Source organism: Natrix helvetica (assembly GCF_964273705.1).
Source record: "Natrix helvetica genome assembly, chromosome: 1".
Taxonomy (NCBI): domain Eukaryota; kingdom Metazoa; phylum Chordata; class Lepidosauria; order Squamata; family Natricidae; genus Natrix; species Natrix helvetica.
Window position 1 is genome coordinate 34,279,175 of NC_138548.1, and position 21,277 is coordinate 34,300,451.

The 21,277-nt window shown below is 39.0% G+C and overlaps 1 protein-coding gene across 1 annotated transcript in view; it reads left to right on the forward strand.

Moving 5' to 3' along the window:
• The window catches only part of SYNE2 (spectrin repeat containing nuclear envelope protein 2), a 237,739-nt gene that overhangs the window by 138,248 nt on the left and 78,214 nt on the right, over positions 1-21,277 (forward strand). Inside the window, exons 64-75 of the mRNA XM_081935674.1 lie at positions 215-259; positions 2,005-2,244; positions 6,008-6,190; positions 8,928-9,056; positions 10,199-10,311; positions 11,123-11,258; positions 12,050-12,172; positions 12,658-12,810; positions 15,255-15,464; positions 16,658-16,759; positions 18,510-18,629; positions 20,102-20,296. Of these exons, the coding sequence (XP_081791800.1) occupies positions 215-259; positions 2,005-2,244; positions 6,008-6,190; positions 8,928-9,056; positions 10,199-10,311; positions 11,123-11,258; positions 12,050-12,172; positions 12,658-12,810; positions 15,255-15,464; positions 16,658-16,759; positions 18,510-18,629; positions 20,102-20,296 (1,749 nt within the window). The remainder of the gene's footprint in view (positions 1-214; positions 260-2,004; positions 2,245-6,007; positions 6,191-8,927; positions 9,057-10,198; positions 10,312-11,122; positions 11,259-12,049; positions 12,173-12,657; positions 12,811-15,254; positions 15,465-16,657; positions 16,760-18,509; positions 18,630-20,101; positions 20,297-21,277) is intronic.

Here is a 21,277-nt window from a genome sequence, read left to right on the forward strand (position 1 = left end):
CTTTCAAGCTAGACACACTGCTGTCAAACTTGCCACATCACGTTGCCGTTACGTGATGTTTCATGTCGTTTTTCCCATTTACAGAGCTTGGGTGGGCGTGGCCTGCACGTGATGCAACCAGCCCACCAGCCATCAGTTTGACACTCCTGAGTTAGAATATTAGCAATGGGAAATGTCATACAAAAAGGAAAAAAAGCTCTCACTTTCTTTACAGGAGGTTGCCACAAAGGACATGCCCAGTGAAGATCCCCCCACCAAGGTAGGTGTCATAGTTATTAAACAGTTAAAATTTTAAATTGTTCTTTGAAAATATAATGATTTGCTACTTAATCTTGGAAAACCAAAATTATAAGAAGCAAATATATTGCCCAGCTATTGATATGCATGTTGAATTCCATTGTAAGTAAAACCATAAAGAGTTTTCCCTAACTTGGAGCTTTCTAGATGTGTTGACTTAAAGCTATGATCTTCCTTAGTTAGTGTCTTGAGAAAACTTGGGTTAATTATAATTCCTACACAATAATTCAGAGCATTTATGTTCAGATCCTCTGTATATTGGTCTAATATGATCTGATCCAATAGTACATTCTGGACTAACTAAAACAATGTAATTAATTTTCTTGAGCTATAACAATGACAACAATAACAACAATAATAATTGCAGCTTCCTGTAATAACACCAGTGGAACTGCAAAAAACTGTGCTACTAGGAACATCATATATTTTAAGAAGATATTTGGTTGATACCTAAAACGCTGGCAACCCATATTAACCATTAGCACCAGTCAATGGTATTTGTGACACATCTTTAAATGTTCAATTGACCGAGTTTCATGTTTAATGAATAAAAGAAATAATAATAGGATTCAGTAGGTAGATAAAAACGCCAAAATCAGTCTGAAAATCTGGTTGATTGGGCGATGAACCAAAATAATTACTGTCGTTATGATTCCTTACGGTTTTAAAATACTACCAAAAGCACACGGTCCTGTATTATTAAAAGCATTATAAAATAGAATTATATCATGCACAATAGCACTAATTAAAACAAATAGTAGAGGATAAATAAGAGTAAAGTCTAAAGGAACTAAAATAGTTTTTTTTTTAAAAAAAATGCCTGGGTAAAATATCTAGCACTTGAGAAAAAGACTGTGTCCGATGGGGGGAACCTATCTAGGGAGGGAGCCCCAAGGTGTGCCCCTACTAAGAAAGCCTAACTCTAATGACTATCAGAGCTCCACATCTGGCAAGAGAATCTGAAGAAGCACCCCAGGCAGGACTTCAGGTTCAAAGAAGGTTTTAAATCCACTTTCCCAGCTACAAATATTTCAGCCTTTGTACCCATGAAACACGACACTATTACCGACTTGATAAAATGCCAAAATGCTTTTTTTAAAGGGGAGAGTACAATGAAGAGGGGATTAAGCAGGCTTGCTCATCACAAAATGCTAAAGTAATCTTGAGGGCAGGAAGAATGGAATGACATTGCCCAAATCTTTGTTGACAAACCACATTTGACAACTTTCCCTTTTGTGAAGAAAGAAAACTTCCCTTTTCTGCTAGGTTTTTATTTTATTGTTTTTAATGTTAGAGTAAAGGCCTTTTTGAGACCAAAGTTCAAAAGCAACGTGTAAATATTTACTCTGGGGCCTATGCTCCAGCTTTGAAATGCAGTGCCTGGAATCTTATCTGGCAAGCACTACAAAAACACCTTTCCGTAGGTCCTGTGGGATAGCATTTAATAATAAGCTATGAATCAGCCGACTTCCTGTTTCGTCAGCTCTACCTGTGGAAATGCAAATGAGTTGCTAAGAAGCCTGTTGTGCCGGATCACATGTTGTTGCTGGTGGCCGAGATTACTTTTTCTTTCTATCTATCTATCTTTCCTTTTTTAAAATGTATATCTACCTATTTTTTAAAAAAATCCCATTTGGCAAAGTGTGAGAATTCATGCCTGCTTTGGGTCTCAAATATACTGGAGAATTTGGCTGTTCTTTCTTTCAGGGCAAACCTTCCACCCAACTCACCAACCCTCCCGAGTGCTTATGGAGATCACTGAGCAACACAAAGGCAACCGAGGACACGGTTAAGTCTGACTCCGAGCCGCCTCAGGTCCTCCATGTGTGCCAGGCTCAGATTGCTGAGTTGGAGCTGTGGCTCGATCAAGTCAAAGAGTCTCTAGGATCAGAAGCCCAGATCTGCCAAATGCAGCAGTCGGTGGAGCAGCATCTAGCTGCCTGCCAGGTAAGAGGAAGAACTGGCTAAATGTCACCACTGCTTTCCTGTAAACCGTTGGCTTTATTTGCAGTCACTCTATACAGTACCTAATGTCTCCACTGCTTTTACTCCTTGTGCTCTTTGAAATGCTCCTTTAGTTAGATGGGTTAATTTCAAGGGGTGTAGCTAGAGTGATTTCCCAATGCTCTTGATTCAACCAATCTCTGCTAACTTGGACAGGCACTACAAGATAAACAATCTCAATGTTATCTCCATCTCATTCGTAAACAGGAATGGGCAGAATACAGACTGGGGTCTATTAGCCTGATACTTTTTACCTGATCAACAAGTCTTTCCAGTTCCCAGTTATTTAGCAGTAGCAGCAACAATATATTTCCCATCTAAGAGGTGCTATAAGGTAATTAAGTTTTGGAATAATCAGGACTGTGAACTCAATTCGGTGCTGATTATGAAAACTAACTCCTACACAAATATTCTGGAGGCAGTGTGATAACGTTTTGAAAAAAACACATTTTGGCTGCTGCCTCTATTATCTCTCAGGCCCCAAAGTGCTAAAACTCCAATACCATGCAGATACAATAAGAGGTTTTGTCCTAATTACAAAATGCTGACCTTGTCCTCTGATTTTGAGTACTCAATGCAATGTCTACTTATAAGGGTATGAGATCAATAATTCAGCAAGGTGGAATTCCAGTTAACACTCTTAAAAAGCACTGCCAAGATTCTAGTCAGCATTATAAGCCAGCAGTGTGCAGCAGCTGCCAAAAAAGCCAACACAGTTCTAGGCTGCATTAACAGAGGGATAGAATCAAGATCAGTGAAGTGTTAATACCACTTTATAATGCCTTGGTAAGGCCACACTTGGAATACTGCATTCAGTTCTGGTCGCCACGATGTAAAAAAGATGTGGAGACTCTAGAAAGAGTGCAGAGAATAGCAACAAAGATGATTAGGGGGGACTGGAGACTAAAACATATGAAGAACGGTTGCAGGAACTGAGTATGTTTAGCTGAAGAGAAAGAAGGACTAGGGGAGACATGATAGCATTGTTCCAATATCTCAGGGGTTGCCACAAAGAAGAGGGAGTCAAACTATTCTCCAAGGCACCTGGGGGTAGAACAAGAAGCAATGGGTGGAAACTAATCAAGGAGAGAAGCAACTTAGAACTGAGGAGAGATTTCCTGACAGTTAGAACAATTAATCAGTGGAGCAGCTTGCCTCCAGAAGTTGTGAATGCCCCAAAACTGGAAGTCTTTAAGAAGATATTGGATAGCTATTTGTCTGAAACGGTATAGGGTTTCCTGCCTAGGCAGGGGGTTGGACTAGAAGACCTCCAAGGTCCCTTCCAACTCTACTATTGTATTGTATTACCATAAAGATGAATTTTAAACTTCATGGACAGTGCCCAATGAAATATAATGACATTAATCAAGTTTCTAGCCCTTATTGTGACGAATTTCAAAGAACTAGGTAGAAGGGTATTTGTGCTTAGCTTTTTTTTGTTCAAGTTTTTTTTTAAAAGCACAAAACGAAAGTATAACTTCATTGAGAAATTAAATGAAAATGTCAAACATTGTTACTTCTTTTGTGGGGTTAATGGATGCTGGCTTTCCCAGAAATACTAGTTATGAGGATTTTTGTGGATTTTTTAAAAGTACAGTTTAAGAAGATGATTGAAAGCATGGCTAAACCTTTGGTGAGGCTTTTGTACTAAGCCTCACCAAAGTGACTTTTGAAATAGATGGGAAGAGAACTGGAACAAGAATACTTAAACTTTATCATTCATGATATTTGGGATAGTAGTGATAAAGAATTTGAATTCTAATGATTTTGTATGGACCCCAGAACAACCTGCACAGGGCTCTTTATCTCATTTTTTATTTGATAAGAAAAATCTATTGTATCTCTTGTGACAAGTAAAATACAGTATGGCAAAACCTACCTTCTAAAGATACTCAGTGAAAATAATAAAGTCTATAAAAAAAGCTAATTATTATGAGCCTGTACTCAATTCATCTCTGCCATTGAAACCTGCTTTTAGATATCCCAAATTATTACAGATTCAGAGAAGCTCTCATGCTCCTGAGTCTCTTGCCCCCATGGCTGATCATTGGGCTGACCATGTCAAAAGAAAGTAATATTTTTCTCTATTGCTTGGTGATTTTGAAAACGTTATCCACGGATCATGAATATTGCCACTGCCCTTATTTTCCCTCACATTGTGCTTTCCACAGTTCTTTAAACTTGGCTTCCAGGCTTCTTGGTGTCCCATTAGGCCATCTGGACATTTTCCAGTGTGTCCTTAACACGGACATTCTGTTCCTGTTAGCCAACCCACTGTGGTCACTCTGGTACCGCTTTTCTCTTTCACACGTGTCCCTATTGTCAACCTTTCAGGAAGCAAGCGTTTGAAATGAGGTTAGGGTGATGTTAATTTATGAAGAAGAAAACCACCACCACCCAGAAAGTAACAATACAATCAAACAAAGCAGTGAAAATGTTTCAAATCCATTAGCGTTCTCAATCAGAATGTGTTTTTAGGCTTTGGTCCTGTTCATTTTCAACACACCTCCTCTAGATAGCATTTGCCATGGGCAGTGTTTCTCAACCTTAGCAACTTTGGGATATCTGGATCTCAACTCCTGGAATTCACCAGGCAGCCAATCTACCTGGGGAATTCTGGGAATTGAAGTCCACACATCTTAAATTTGCCAAGGTTGCGAAATACTGGCCTGGAGAATGTGTATGCTGAAAGTCTTCCAGGTGAAGCAGAAGGATGGTGGGAAGATCAGAGGAGAACGTTCTCCCCCAAGGAACCCCTTGAATGAAACATCTGGCTTGAGTAGCAAGATTGGTCCTTTCCTAGTGATCATAGATCACTAGGGCTGTGGTGGTTCAGTGGTTAGAGTGCAGTACTGCAGGCTACTTCTGCTGATCACTGTCAGCCAGCAGTTTTGCAAATCAAATCTCACCAGGCTCAAAGTTGACTCAGCCTCCTATCCATCCGAGGTGGGTAAAATGAGGACCCAGATTATTGGGGATCAATATGCCGACCCTGTAAACCGCTTAGAGAGAGCTGTAAAGCACTGTGAAGGGATATATAAGTCTAAGTGCTATTGCTATATTTTAGAAACTTAAGACCAGGCTTTTCTAAAGAGTTGTTGGAAGTTGAAGGAACAGAATGAAATGTGGGAATGCTTGTCTTGGATAGAAAGAGTGTGCTCGGGGTTCACTATGGTATTGTAATATGTTATACCATGTTACTTGTTGGATCTTTATTGGCTCTTTGGCTTGTTAAGCTGATAAAAGTCAACCAGATTAATGCAGTGTAACAGCTGCAATGATTAATAAATATGTGGAAGGAGAAAGTCAAAAGTGGAAGGAAATCATCTCAGGTGAACATTTGCAGAAGAATTATAGGGTGAAATTGGCACACCAATATCACTATATGAGGCCAGCCTTCAGATTTCTGGGACCTGTGGCTCTTTTCCCTTTCTACTAGAAAAATGAGATCCAGAACATATGTAATAAAAACGACAGTTCCTCTGAATGCATGCTTAGCTGAGAATTTTGTGACAAGTACAAGAAATGCATAAATTTCTATTCTTGACTCCTTCATTCCCCCATATCTTCAGAGGCCTGAGGTGGGGGCAGGAAAGGGGGTCACTTTTAGATGGGCCTCTCCAGGCATTGGAGCCATCAGCCTTTAAGCTTTCAGAAGTTCAATAAGTAAATGTTTTGTGAATGATTAACTGCTTGGCTTCCTCAGGTGATGTTAACAGAAATTGAACAGAAAGTTGTGTGGCTATTGGAGGAGTGCAAAGGCACGCCCACTACCAATAGCTCAGGCCTTGAACAAGAAACAGAGAACCTTTCCTTGAACCTTAAAAATGTGAAGTGCAAGTTGGAAAAAGTCCAGCGCATGCTCCAAGAGAAATACACAGAAGAACAGGTAAACTGAAACATCAACAAACTTAAAGAGTCATTATTATGCTACCTGACCGCCAACAACTCTTATTGCATTTAGTTAAAGTAGACTTCCTCAACCTGATGCCCTTCATTTATGTGGATTTCAGACTCCTAGAATTCTCAGCATGGGGGAATTCTGGTAATTGAAGCCCACTTATCTGGCAAGCATGCAGCTTGGAGATAACTGGTGGAAAGGGTGTGTATATGTGCATATCCTACATATTAATTATAATTACAGGTAATTCCAGCCTTCTGAAAGGAGGAGCCTTTTGTATGCATCTATTCTGGGATCACAATTCTCTGAATTCCCAACACATTTGCAGAGCCCTAGGTTGGGGAAGGGCTAGCCTGTGGGGATGCATGTGTGACAATGGCTTGCATCTTCAGCTCTACTTAATGTTATGTCTATTGATCAGAAAGTCATGCATTATTATTTTGCTAAAAAGTGTAGGTCTGCCATGTAGGTTTGTAGATGGGGGAAACATAACAGTTGCCTTTCTTGAATTGAATTGAATTTATTGAATTTATAGACCGCCCCCTCTCCCCGAAGGGACTCGGGGCGGTGTACAGACAAGATAAAAACCATATACAAAATAAATAATCTTAAATACCCCTAAAATCAGATTAAATGTTAAGCTGTACAGTAATAAAAATTAAAAGACAGCCTAAAAAACCTACCCCTAAAAATTTAAAATACAGGCTAGAAAGATTAAAACTACGGTTAGGCCAGGCCAGCTAAGTTGAACAATTTCTTGCGGAAGGAGCGGAGATCGGTGGTTATTCTGATGTCGGGGGGGAGGTCATTCCAGAGGGTCGGGCCCATCACAGAGAAGGCCCTACTCCTGGGCGTTGCCCGCTGGCACTGCCTAGTGGACGGCACCCGGAGAAGTCCCTCTCTGTGAGAACAACCTCAGGCACATCAATAACAAAATAGCTCATTACCAGTACAATCCTTTCCTGTAATGTGCTTCTTTCTCTGTAGTTTGTTTCTAGCATGTAGCATCCAAAGGTCATAGTTCAGTATAGAGATGGGTTAGATAGCATTCACGGGGTTTGCAATGTTGCAAAAGATTGCAACATTGAATATTTCAGCTATGTATTTGTTTTAACAATTTCAAATAGCAGTTCATCTCAAACCATGATTCTGGGTGGTGAATAATTATAAAATCAATTAAAACCAGTATAAACATTACAAACACAGACACACACACACACACACTCTCTCTCTCACACACACACTCATTCATTCATTTATTCATTTGTTCATTCATTCATTCATTCATTTTCTCCAGATGTTGTTCCCCCCCCTCCCCCAGATCTGCAGATATTTTCCCTTTTCTGCTAATGGCATTGTTTTGTCAACATAAGAATCTACATTCACATAATTATTTTACTAACCATTAAGAAAAACCACAATAATCCCAGCTGTTTACATCAGCTTCAAACTGGCTTATATGTGTGATATGGATGTAATCTGACTGCAAAAAAAAAAAAAAGCTTTTTTTAATAAGGAACAAAGCACTGAGTCAGAGAGAGTACAAATGGAACATTAGGTCTCTGCCATTGGGCCTGCATCCCTGGTTCCTTATGATTGTCTGTTCATAAGTGCCCATAATTGGATTTAGTTCTCTGCAAAAAAAAAATCCTTGTGCTTAGAGATGACATGGCCTTGGTGATAATGTATTTGGGGTAAGAATAGCAACAATTATTATTAAAACTATTTTGAAAACCATTTTTGAAACGCTGCATGAAAGTGCTCCAGGATTGCTTCATGCAGAGTCTCCTTTGCTCCTGGGGGGCGGGGGGAGAATGGGAAAAGAGAAGGAGAGAATTTGGTTGCAGCAGCAGGAATGAATAAATGAGCATCGCGGACTGTGATAGTGAAACTGAAGTATCTTCACATGGCCTCCGAGCCACCTCAGAAGAAGAAAGTTGATAATGATGAATAAAAATATTATTTCACTTCTCTGTCATCACTGTAGGCTGCCAGAGAGTTCCAGATTTGATTTAAAATGGTTCCCCAAGCAGATATTTGTGTACACAATAAGGTCAGCTCAAGCATAGTGTACAGTGGTGGGCATGTCTGGCAGGAAGAAAGTCCCAAATTCAATTCATGTATTTCCAGAGAAAACTCCAGCTTGAAACTCTTGAGAACTCCTGTCAGTCACTGTCAACAGCATTGGACTCGGTAGATCAGTACTCTGACTCAATATATGGCAGCTTCCTGCAATTCTAACATACTGTGTTCAACCAGATTTGGTGGATAACATGAATACAAGGATAGGAATTTAAAGGAGAGAAGCCGTGGGTAGTAAGCAGCATGAAGTCCTTCCCTCAGTAGTTGCTTTTTGCCTGTTATCCTTTCCCTACTATCCATCTGTCTATCTTGGCCAGCCTTCTTGTCTTTCTGAGAGGAAAGTGGCAGGAGTAGGAAGGCTACAGGGAGAAGCAGCAAGATGAGGAATGATTAAGTACCTCCTGCTTCTCTCCTCTTATTCATTTAGCAAGGGAAAGTGTTTCCTAGTCCTTTGCAATCATTCTTTCTGGGCACATTTTCATCGGAGAAAGGTTCTTACATGTGTATTTTTAGTGATGCTTCTACTTTATTTTTTTTTAAAGGTAGCATAAGAAAATATAAATTACATGCATGTTCTGTCTATGTTTATAATAAAATATCATTGTAAGTTTTTTCTAAAAAGTAGTACTCTTTCTCTTTGAAGGTGAGCACTAATGAAGAGGCCTCTGTCAACTTCCTACAGCCACTTCATTTGGACTCCTCTAGTTCATTTCCACATGGGATCTCAGAGAGACCTCTGTTCATTAGACCAAATGGTTTTCAGCATAAACAGGTTTTTTTTCTTTCACTTACTTATTAATTAAATTACGTACCATTCATCTCACTGCCCAATTATTTGTTTGTTTGTTGTTGTTGTTGTTTATGGGAATTTATATGGCTGCCAACTCACTCTCATTGACTGGGCAGCTTGCAAAAAAACCAATATGGAAAAAGAAAAAAACAATGCCCCCAACCCCCTTGTAACAAATCAGATAGCCCACTTGATGGGCTCCATTGCACTCTAGGTTTCCGAGGCCCGTTGGCAAAAGCAGGTCTTCAGGGCTTTGCAAAAGAGTGTCAAAGTGGAGGCTAATATAATCTCCTCTGGGATGATGTTCCAAAGAGAAGGAGCCACCATAGAGAAGGTCCTTCTTCTGGGTCCTGCCAGATGTATCTCCTTAGGAGAAGGAATCCACAATATTCCCTTCAGGTAACCTGTTCCCAAGCTATGGAGGTCTTTAACAGTAACCACCAGGATCTTGAATTGTACTCAGAAGCAAATCAACAGCCAATGCAGCTCCCACAGGAGGGAAAATACATGTGCATATCTAGGCCTGTACAGAACCATGTGGGGTGCTGCATTTTGAGCCAATTGGAGCTTCCAAATGCTTTTCAAGGGCAGTCCCATGTAGAGTGCATTGAAGAACTGAAGGGAATTAGGACATGTCTGACTGTGAGCAGGGATTGTTGGACCAGAAAAGTGCATAACTCGTGCACAACCCACTGATGCACAAAGAGCCTCCTGGCCTCAAATGGCACTTGCTCCTTGAGCAAAAGTAATGAGTCCAGTAGAATCCCCAGATTATGCACTGGGTCTGTCTGGGCCAGTGCCACCCATCCAAGACCAGAGATGGCAATTCTCCATGGGCCAAAGAACAATTTATATAATGCGGTGGGATTAGTCCCCTGGGCCAACTGCTTTCCTTAACTCTTCTGGGATGAAATAAAGAGAGCCTCCCTTTCAGTTTCTTGCAGTTCCCTCTTCTGAATATTGAACTGAGAAAAGCAATTAATAATAAACAAACATCTGAATTTGTGGGTTCCCAATTTGATTCCTACTGCATCTTATGATGGAACAATATAAAGCATTTTTGTTGGCAAACTCCTATTTCTTACATTTCAATTTCCCTAACTTTGTTTTTATTTCTCTTGAAGGAACTGCTGCTAAAGCTGTCTGAGCAAGACAATCTCATTGACTTCCTAGAAATGTACATGGAGAAAATTCAGCCTCAACCTAAACCCAACACAGTTCTGGAATTACAAACAAGGTACAGTTGGCAACCTCTACTCCCTTTGGCTAATCTCAAAAACTAAACATGATTGGACCTTGTTAATATTTGAATAGGAGACCATTAGAATCTCAAGTCTGCACACAAGATTAAAATTTTTTAAAATAGGTTGCAAGAAGACAGTGGTTCAGTTCTTTCCATGCTATTGCCAAGAAAATGTAATGGCCATGTCATGTAATCACCATAGGCAAATTCAACTCAAGAGAACCAAATATAATATAATGCAGAATGGCTTGAAAGAGGAGTTAGTGGAAACTTCTTGTCCTTATTTTTATCTTTTCATCACTACAAAGATAGGTGACCAACTATCCTCCAGATATCAGGATTTCAATTCCCATTAGACCTAACCAACATGGCCATTGATAATGGATTGCGAGAATTTTACTTCAAAATGTCTGAAAGAGCCAAAGTTGTCTATACTACATTTAATGAACTTATTGCAGAATCATAATGGCTTATGCTCAAAGCAGCATGTGCTACTGTCTTTTTTCCAACTGTGTAATAAACTGAGAACCCATGTGATAGCATGATGTGATGTAACACAATCTTGGCATATTGCTAGGAAAATGGAGAGAACCTGAAGCTGCAGTTTTCAGTGGCAATCATGTATGCCCCATTTCTTCATTTCATCTCTTTATCTGTATTAGAAGCTGGATGCCGATATAGTTAAGTCTTTGATGTGATCCAGGAATTATGTTCTGCCCATTCTTATATTAACCAATATCTCCTTTTTGTTGCCTTTGCTTCACTACCTTTGTTTACTCCTAATGGGAATATGATGCTAATCCAGCAATGAGACAGTCAGCTCAGGAAATGAGCCTCTTGGTTTGACTCCAAAGGACCGAACGGGTGATAAGTGGCAGTATTTACAAGAAGAACTGCTGCTCAAGAAGAATGCTCCTCATTGTCAATTGGATGAACTTCAGGTTAGTATATCACTTTTATTCTTACTAACTTTTACGTCATATATAAGAAGCATCACACAAGCACCAGCACATGTTAAAAGCAAATCTGAGGGAGCCATGCAGGTGTTCTCCCATATAGTAACAATATGTGTGGCAACCATAATCCATCAATGTACCACAGCATACTTTTTATGAATGCAACAGATGCCAGAGTTTCCATTGTCAGAAGATTTAAAACCTGCTGCTTGAGTGGATCCATCATTCAAGAATATGACAATGATCTAGCTTTAAATTATACTTGTTTTTATTTTTTTAAAAAATAACATCATACAGTAGTCTTAGCTTATGATCACAGTTGAGACCACAATTTCTGTTTCTAAGCACTTCTGGTTGTTAAGTGAATCATTCTTGATTTTATGATTCGTTTTGCCATGATTATTAAAAGAACAACTGCAGCTGTTAAATGAATCACATGGTTGCTAAGCAAATCCAGCTTTCCCCATTGGTTTTGCTTGTTGGAAGCCAGCTGGGAAAGTTACAAGTGGTGATCACCTGACCCCTGGATGCTGCAACTAAATACATGACAAGGGTCCAAAATCTGATCATGTGAGGAAAAGTCATACGTCATATATGTGAGGTCAGATCATACATCACTTTTTAAAGTGCCATTATAACTTCAAACAGTCGCTAAATAAATGGTTATAAGTTGAGAACTATCTGGAGGAAGGGGGTTGTCTGACACTACCTGTATGTCACCATGAATTTAACCTGGAGCACTAGTCTAAACATATTTTGTTTTTTCCAAATACTAGATCTCTACCAAAATAAATATTCTGTCCCTTGGTGCTACATCGAGTGTGAGAACTCCGACCGTTGAGGAGCTAAAAACATACACAGCACAGCTTGACAACCTAAGCCAGGAAGCTTCTTCTCAGGTATAGGTATTAAAGGCATTTCTCTGAGTTATATAAGTAGCCACCAGGGTGGTTGAATAGGATCCAGCCTTGCTGTCGTGAAATATCTACTCTCAATTCAGGTAAAAGCAAAGTTTCCCTTGTCCAGTCACGTCCAATTCTCGGAGGCAGTACTCATCTCTATTACTTAGCCAAGGGAGCCACCACCTATAAAATGACTGTATCATAAAGCAATTTGGAATAAGTGTTACTTCTAATGCCCAATATAGAGGGCCTTTCTTTAAATCTTCACATTTTTGATTATCAGTTAGTGTAGGCAGCATTGAGATAAGACAAATGAACTGACTTACTATAAGCTGTTTTCTTCATAGATAAAAATAACAAGCCACAGTTATATCTACTGCGACGCCAGCATGAATATATTTACACTGGTTCATATGCTGCTTCCAAATAAATAGGGAAAACCATGAGAGGGTATTGAAAATACATATCTTCCCATTTTGTAGGAAAATGAAACAGGAGAAAATGCATTAAGTCTGGATGGGAAACTCTTAGAGTTGTTTCTGGCAATCAGCCGCTGCCTGAACAACATAGAGCAGATGTTGGGCACCTCTGTACTCTCCATTGAAGAAGCTCCTATACAGCAAGTGCTTTATGAGGTCAGTACAAATGGGAGAATCTATGTCAGGGGTGTCAAACCCATGGCGTCATGTTGCCATCACGTCATGTTTTGTGGTGTTTTTTCTCTTTGCAGAGCTGGGGTGGGCGTGGCCTCCACGTGACGCATCTGGCCTGTGAGCCACAAGTTTGACACCCCTGATCTATGACTTCATGAGATCCAAAGCAGTATGTTTTACACTGCTTTGTATCATTTTTGCATTGTTCCAAAAAACATTCACTATAATGGCACTAGAAAATGCTAGCTTTTATTAAGAATACGGTTGTCCAAACTTCAGAACTTTAAGATTTGTGGACTTCAACTTCCAGAATTCCCCAGCCAGCATTGTTGGTTAGGGAATTTTGGGAGTTGAAGTCCAAGGTTTTAAAACTGCCCAGTTTGGACACACTGATTTAAAAGAAAGAAATGCTAATGTTTAGCCACTAAAATTGTACAGGTGTGTTTTAAAAATTGGAGAACATCTCAAAAAGTCTCAGAAGTTTAAAATGGGGATCAGTTTTCATTTTAATACCATCTGATCAAATTTGTACTTAACTAAACTAACAGGATTGGATTGAAATATAGTTACTCTTCCAAATATGCACTTCTTTGAATTTGTTGATACAATTCTTGGCTCATGAAGCAGTGGGTGAGGAGCAGCATTTTTTTCCTGGTTTCCTCCATTGCCATCTGCTCATATTGACTCCCAAGTATTGGAGTGAATGTCAGGAAATGTAATTTCCTTCCAAGGAAAAGTGGGCTATTTTGGGGAGACAGTCACTGACACTTTGGGGGAGGGAGTCTATGCTGCTGCTTTCATGGGACTATGGGACGTATACAAGTGACACAATTGTATTATCAGAAGATATCAAATTCTTCATGTTTTGGCTGGTTGTGATAAGGTTTTCAATTTTATAATAAATTAAGCTAGCAAAGGTTTAATGCACATGGTTTAGGACTTTTATAACCCTGAAGATCAGTTAATTGACCTAGATCAGTGGGGCAATTTGATTTTTAATAGGGACAATTTGAACCTCGTTTAAACCAAGTCAATGGTCTTTTAGGCTTCCTCTGTGTGAATAGAGCTCACTTTTTGAGTAAAATAAGAATTATAGGTCACAAGGTGGGCAGCAGGATTTTAGAGACGCTTAGGTGGGGCATGGCCATAAAAAGGTTGGGAAACACTGACCTAGATTGTCTACCCCAGCTTCACAACATTCAAAATTATTGTAGTATCTACAATATGTTTGTACAATTTTAGTTCCATGTTCCTCCTTGTTTTCAAAGGACAAAAAGTAGGAGAAATCAGAATATTGTACTGAGATAAACACCCAAAAAATGACTACTGTATTTTTCAGAGTGTAAGACGCACCTTTTTTCCTCAAAAAAGAGGCTGAAAATCTGGGTGCGTCTTATATACTGAATACGGCATTTTTTGCCTCTCAAAACTCCGCCCTCTTCACAAAAATGCCCATGCATAGCTTGTAGGAGGCTTTCAGAGAGCTCCTGGGGGCTGGGGAGGGCAGAAATGAGCAAAAAACAGGCCATTTTTTCCCTCTTTTTTGCCATCCCAGCCCCCAGGAGCACTCTATAAGCTTCCTAAAGGCTATCTATGCCTTATTTTTTGTTTGCCCCCCCCCCAGGAGCACTCTGCAAGCCTCCTAAGGGCTACCAATGCCCTTTTTTTGAAGAAAAAAAATGGGTCCGTTTTCGTGAAAAACAGACCATTTTGGGGAGGTTTGCAGAGTCCAAAAACTTTTTTTTAAATTTGCCTGTTTAAAATCTTGGTGCATCTTACACTCCGAAAAATATGGTAGTTGTTTTTTTCCATTTCAAGCAGAAAATGCTCAAGCTAATAGAATTTACAAAAAAAAAAAAAGTTTAGAAAGTTAAAAAAACAAATTAACACTTAAATTGATAATAATATTTTAGTGTCTTGAAATCCTAGTAAAAGAAATGTATTATTCTAAATGGTGAGGAAACAGATAAAACACAATTTCGGAAGGAATGTGTTCCATAGCTAAGGAGCAATATAGAAGAAGGCCATTTTCTGTTTCAGAAAAACGAGTCTCTGACTATTAAGGTATATACAAAAGGACTTTTCTTGTGTATCTTAACAACCATACAGTTTATAACAATTGTTCTTTTAGATATTGAACCCCTCAATTATTGAGAGCTTTAATATCACTACCTTAAACTGTACCTGGTAAACAGCTGGAAATCAGTGCAGATCTTTCAGTATAGACATTAAATAATCCCTGTAGCCTATTTGCAACTTCAAGAACATGTCAAAGATGTCCAAGGAGAACATTGTGGAGTATTTTATTAAGAGGGTGAAAGATACAGTATATGAATGCCCAGGTCTCATGTTGATATTGAAACAAATGGATGTTGATGGATTCTACAAAAGCCATATTTACTTGCCTATCTCACAATGTGTTTCAGACTCTCTCTGCAGAACTACAGAAACTTCACACAGATATTGGAGATAAAAAGGATGATCTTCTGAAGTCCATCACCTCTGCTGGTGGTAATTCTGAGAGATTCTCCCAGTGTTTTAGCAGCTTGCAGGCATGGCTCCAATTGACACAAACAGCTGCTGCCTCTAGAAGCAAGTCTATGAAAACGGAAATGGACCATTACATCAATTATCAGGTATCGCAGAGTTAAGTTTTCATTTCAACCTTTAAAATCTATTAAAATGACTGCTCACCAAAAAGACAGGCTTCATCCTTTTTCAGTTGAAATGCTAAGTGATCTCCTATCAATTCACATCAAATTTACAGAAAACTCTGTTGGAAGAAATATCCATATGGTTCCGTTCCACTGGAAACATGGAGGCTGATTGGAAAGATGGTATATTGATGAACAGGACCACATGGGTTTGAGGTCCTGGGCAGCTGACCAAATGGAGTGGAGAGTGAGGGTTATTGATATCCTCTCTTGGGCCTTGCCCTTGAGCTTCCTGTTCCTGTTCAAGAAATGTATTCTATTGGTTGCTGTCAGACACCCATGAAGCTATGCAGGAGTCATAGCTGATTTTGTAGATTATCTGAGTCAAGCTTGGTTGAAGCTTGGGCTGATGCAATGAAGATGCTTAGTTGTGCAGCTCCTATTGTGGCTGAATGGCTTTGCCCTGAAGGATAATTCCATCATCCTGGAGCTGAAGGTCTTTTGTTTTGTATATAAGGTGGCCCAGTCCTTCTCAATGGGCACCAAATATCTGCTGGGGGCAGGGAGCTAAAGCTCTGAATTTCTGTCTTTAGAAACATGTTTCTCCTCCAGGGAAAATATGATATTCTGCCTTTTTAATATTTCCTAAAATATTTCATTCTTCTAAGAGGAGTGGATGCTAACTTTCTACAACTCTAATCTCTTGTGCCTAATTATTACTGAGAGTTTTGCAACTAGACAGAGTACTCCTATTTTACAGTCATAAGCATTATCTTTGTATTGTACTCTTGCATGGACATCCTAAAAGAGCACAATTTCCTACTTAGGCATTCGGGTATAAGCTTACACAAAACTTCTATCCACAAAAAAGCTTATCTGAGATAAGACCCATGCTTGCAAACGTAATGCAAACTCTATCACCTTTACAGATGATTTAATCTTTGATCTCCATAATGAGAAGCAATTTATGATTACAAAACTGGGCTACACTGAGAGTGTAATTCTAATACATTCCATTTATAAAAGGACTCTTTTTCTCCCCCTCTCCAAACCTATATACATAAAGAATGATACTGATTAAGCAAGTCATTTGAATTGCAGTTTCATTATCCCTTAATTTTGCATAATGCATTTCTGGATTTATGTTGTATTTTTTTTTTTGTTTCTTGTCACAGAATGAAATCAGGCACTTGTATGATGCATTGATTGAGAAAAAATCCTCATTGCAACAGTTTTTCAGTGAAATGAGTGGGCATAATATTTCTAAGCAATTCCAGGTAATTAAAAAAAGACATGAAAATCAGGTGTAATTAGGTACCCAGCATTTTAGCTAAATTCTTTTATTTTGCTTTTAATTTCCCCAAAATCAAACATTGTTTCTCACTGTGAATTATTTGTATATTTATTTATTACTAAATGTTTGTCTTACTTCTGTCAGTAATCTTTAATGGTGTCAATTAATGTTATTTACAACTAACTGATTTGCTAGTTTATAACACATTTCTGCTATGCTTATGGCATTGCTGAAAAAACATCTAATTGGATTTTAAATATTCTATTAAGTAAAGCATGCCATAGTAACTTGGTACTTGGCTTTTTAAGTATTTAAATTTTGATTTAAGATGCTATATCTGTAAAAGAAATGATGAGAAATCTTAAAATGTCAGTGAATGCTAAAACCCTGAGCCCTAAAAAGTTTTCTATTGTCCTGTGTTACTGCCAGTGCCGATGGTATTCTTTAATGAAGGTATAATTGCTTGTTTAACTTTCTCAATATTAATGTACTCTGACACATGGAATCAAATCATGCATATAATATCCTCTCTCTTTAGAATCTCCAGTAAAATATATCTAAAACTTAATCTTACGTTATTATTTTCTGTCTACCATCCCATCTATGTTATTTACTACATCTGGTAAAATATAGAAACATTATTAGCAGGTTATAGGCAACTTGCATTTCATGTTACAGAAGAAAAAAAGGAACTTTTTTCTTATTTTGTAAAATCTAGTTTGCCCTAAATTTTCATTAGAACAATAAAAAGGTCTCAAGTTTTTAAGCTATAATTGACAGTTTCTGATAAGCAGCCAGTGGTGAGATACCACCAGTACACCCCAGTACGGCATACTGGTGCCTGCTGGGAGCACCAGATACCATTCCGGTATGGTGCTCCGGAGGGCCAACCCGCCTGCCGGCCCTCCTTACCTGTATTTGAGCCAATCGGGGCTTACACGCACGGAGCGTACGGCGCCTGCATGATGCTCCGCCAAGCAGTTGGAGCATCGTGAGTGGTAAGTATGCATGTGTGGGCTATGTGCGGACTGCGCACGTGCATGTGGTGGACGCCCAGCCCCCTTGCACCGTATCAGTTGCAATGGGATCCGGAACCCACCACTGTAAGCAGCCCACAATTCCCTCTTTAGAATGAAGCCCTTTCTGAGCACCTTTTCAATATTTCCAATGCAGGTCTTTTGAAGGTCAGATGACTAGTACCAATAAGATTATAGTCAGACAAAACTATTAAGAAATTAGAAGGATGATAGAAGCATTCTTGGAGGTCTTGCAAAGCTTGCAGAAGTGAAAAAAAAAGCCCTAGGGGAAAACCCTAAGTTGCCATTAATTCATTTCCCCCCCCCCCCCACACACACACACAATTCACAGAAAATGAAGTACATCCGTTGTTCATAAAATGCTGTAATTGTTTGGAAGAATGGGCTTGACTATTTTTGAAGAGATTAACTAGAATGTCAAATAACTGAATTCCAAAAACACTTATTTGCAGTTCTCATTTGTAAATCATTGTTATAATGTTCCTGAGATAAACAAATCCTCATTCCAATTATGACAATTTGTTTGGAGTGTCCTTTATTTAGTTACACCAATCCCTTTTTCTACTTAACGAATGGTAGTTGCCTGCTATTTGATAGATATAATTCAGAAAATTGTCAGATCTTTCCTCTGCCACAGAAATATCACTGCTATTAAAAAGACTAGCCTAATTCTGAATCATTTCATATCTCATTCAGCAGATAGATGTCCTTGAATTGGAATTGCAAAATTTCGAGACACAGGCAGCTAAACTAAGAGATCGTGGAGAAAGAGTTCATTTGCCAGTTGCTGTAACCCACGACGTGAATAAACTAGAGGTAAACATGCTGAATAACAAATGGACACAAGAGCTGAACAAAATGAAATGCAATTGATCCGAGCATATTGAGGTTGAGGTTAATTGTGGGGAAAGGCAAGGGCACAAAATAGAATTGCTAGAAATGAGAGTGAGAAAAGACATGATGGTCAAATATAGGTAGTCCTCAACTTATGACCACAACTGAGTCCAACATTTATGCTAAGGGAGAAATTTGTTAAGTTAGTTTTGCTCCATTTACGACTTTTCTTGCCACATTTGTTATGTGAATCACTGCAGTGGTTAAATTAATAACACCGTTGTTAAGTGAATCTGGCTTTCCCATTGACTTTGCTTGTCAGAAGGTCACAAAAAGTGGTCACATGACCCCAGGACACTGCAACCGTCATAACTGTGAACCAGTTATCAAGCATCTGAACATAAATCACACGACCATGGAGATGCTGCAATGGTCATAAGTGTGAAAAACAATCGCAAGTCCCTTTTTTCAAAGCGGTTGTAACTTTGAACAGTCACTAAATGAACTGTTGTAAGTCAAGGACTACCTGTATAGAATATAGCAATAGCACTTAGACTTATATACTGCTTCACAGTGCTTTAATGCCCTCTCTAAGCTGTTTTACAGAGTCAGCCTATTGCCCCCAACAATCTGGGTCCTCATTTTACCTATTCAGAAAGATGGAAGGATGAGTCAACCTTGAGCCTGGTGAGATTCGATCTGCCAAACTGCTTGTGGCCAGTGATCAGCAGAAGTAGCCTGAAGTCCTGCACTCTAACCACTGTGCCACTGCGGTTCTATAGAACTGGGGTTGGCAGCTTCCTTTTACATAGTGTCCAGTGCCACCACTTCCAAAGAACTGCCTCCATTGAGGTGGCTGATGAAGCCCTCACCAAAACGTTCACCCAAAGAGACAGCATGTGCTTTCTCTCTCTTTCATGCACCAGATAAACCTATATTTTGGGGAGAACTTGGACTAGATGATTATGGGTAGCAGACCATATCTGTCCCAAAGTTGCTGCCACTGAACTAGAATGTGAAATATGGCAATTTTTCCTAGAAAGCAAATAACTAAAAAGTCTATTCAAATTCTGGAGGTAATCTAACCATTGATGGCTTTAGAGCCGTGTCGTGAGTTTGGTGAGACCCAGATGGACACTGTAATTTGAAGGGGAAGATATAGTATAGAAACATAAATACAATCCTGAACTGCATCCAGAGAAAAATGGATTTGGAAATTCAATGCTTGGCTTAGCCAATTAAAATTTGTAGATTTGTAATGTATATTTGTCAAAATATGCAGTTAAACTCTGATTGTTGGTCAGCCTTGTAATGTAAAAAAACACATTCTAGAAGGGTAATAATGTTAATACTTGGTGGTATCATGAAGGCTATTGACTTTGAGATGCCACAAGTATCTCTGTATTACAACTGCCTCATAAATTATTCTAACCAGAATTTCATTTAATTTCTAGGAGGTGTTGGATGACCTCTGGGAGTTCCTAAGAGTCAAACAGAAGGAACTAAGTTCTTCATTCATTAAGGAAGAACGGTGTGAAACTTTGTTACAAGGTTTTGCAGAGCTCATAGATCTTGGGGAAAAGAAGCTGGTTTCAAAGTTGAAAATTACCAGTCGGTCTGATTTAGAATTACATTTGGAAAACCATAAGGTATAAACATCTGCTTAAATTACACTTAAAGATTTTTTCCATACCAAGAAATCACTGATGGATTTCTATTATATGTTCGCAAAACACACAATGAATAAACTACATGTTGGCTTAATGTGATTTTATTTCTTTAAAACAGTTATATTATAGTCATCCACCTTAGAGCAAATTCTGGTTGATTCCCAGTCATCTCATCCTGCTAAGACTGTAACAGAATTCTCACCATAGATTGAACCACAAACTATAGGTTTAGCCTACTCTAGCCTTGCATAAAGTAGGGATGCAGTGGCTCAGTGACTAAGATGCTGAGCTTGTCGAACAGAAAGGTCAGCAGTTCAGCGGGTCGAATCCCTAGCGCTGTGTACCAGAGTGAGCTCCTGTTACTTGTCCCGGGTCCTGCCAACCTAGCAGTTCAAAAGCATGTAAAAATGCAAGTAGAAAAATAAGAACCAACTTTGGTGGGAAGGTAACAGCGTTCCGTGTGCCTTTGGCATTTAGTCATTCTGGCCACATGACCACAGAGACGTCTGACAGTGCTGACTCTTCGGCTTTGAAACGGAGATGAGCACTGACCCCTAGAGTTGGGAACAACTAGCACATATGTGCGAGGGGAACTTTTACCTTTTCCTTTTAGCCTTGTATGAACCCAGCCAGTGAAATCATGGCAACACTGAGATTCATTGTTTAATTTTATCATATATTCAGGCATGCATGCATACATTCATTCATTGGTTAGAAGGAAATGGCCTTACTCCAGAAGTCCAAGCAATTATTCTCTTAATAAGTGCATTACATTAGCTTTTGCAATATTACCATTGAATGAAAAATAATAACTTGCATTTAACCAGCAAAAAAAGATCTCTGCCTGGAGGAAAGTTGCTAGTTTCTCTTGAGGTGAATGGGGTAAGATTACTGAAACTAAACTGGCACTGCTTAGATGACATTGCTTGGGGAGAAAAACAGGGAATATTCATTTGTTTT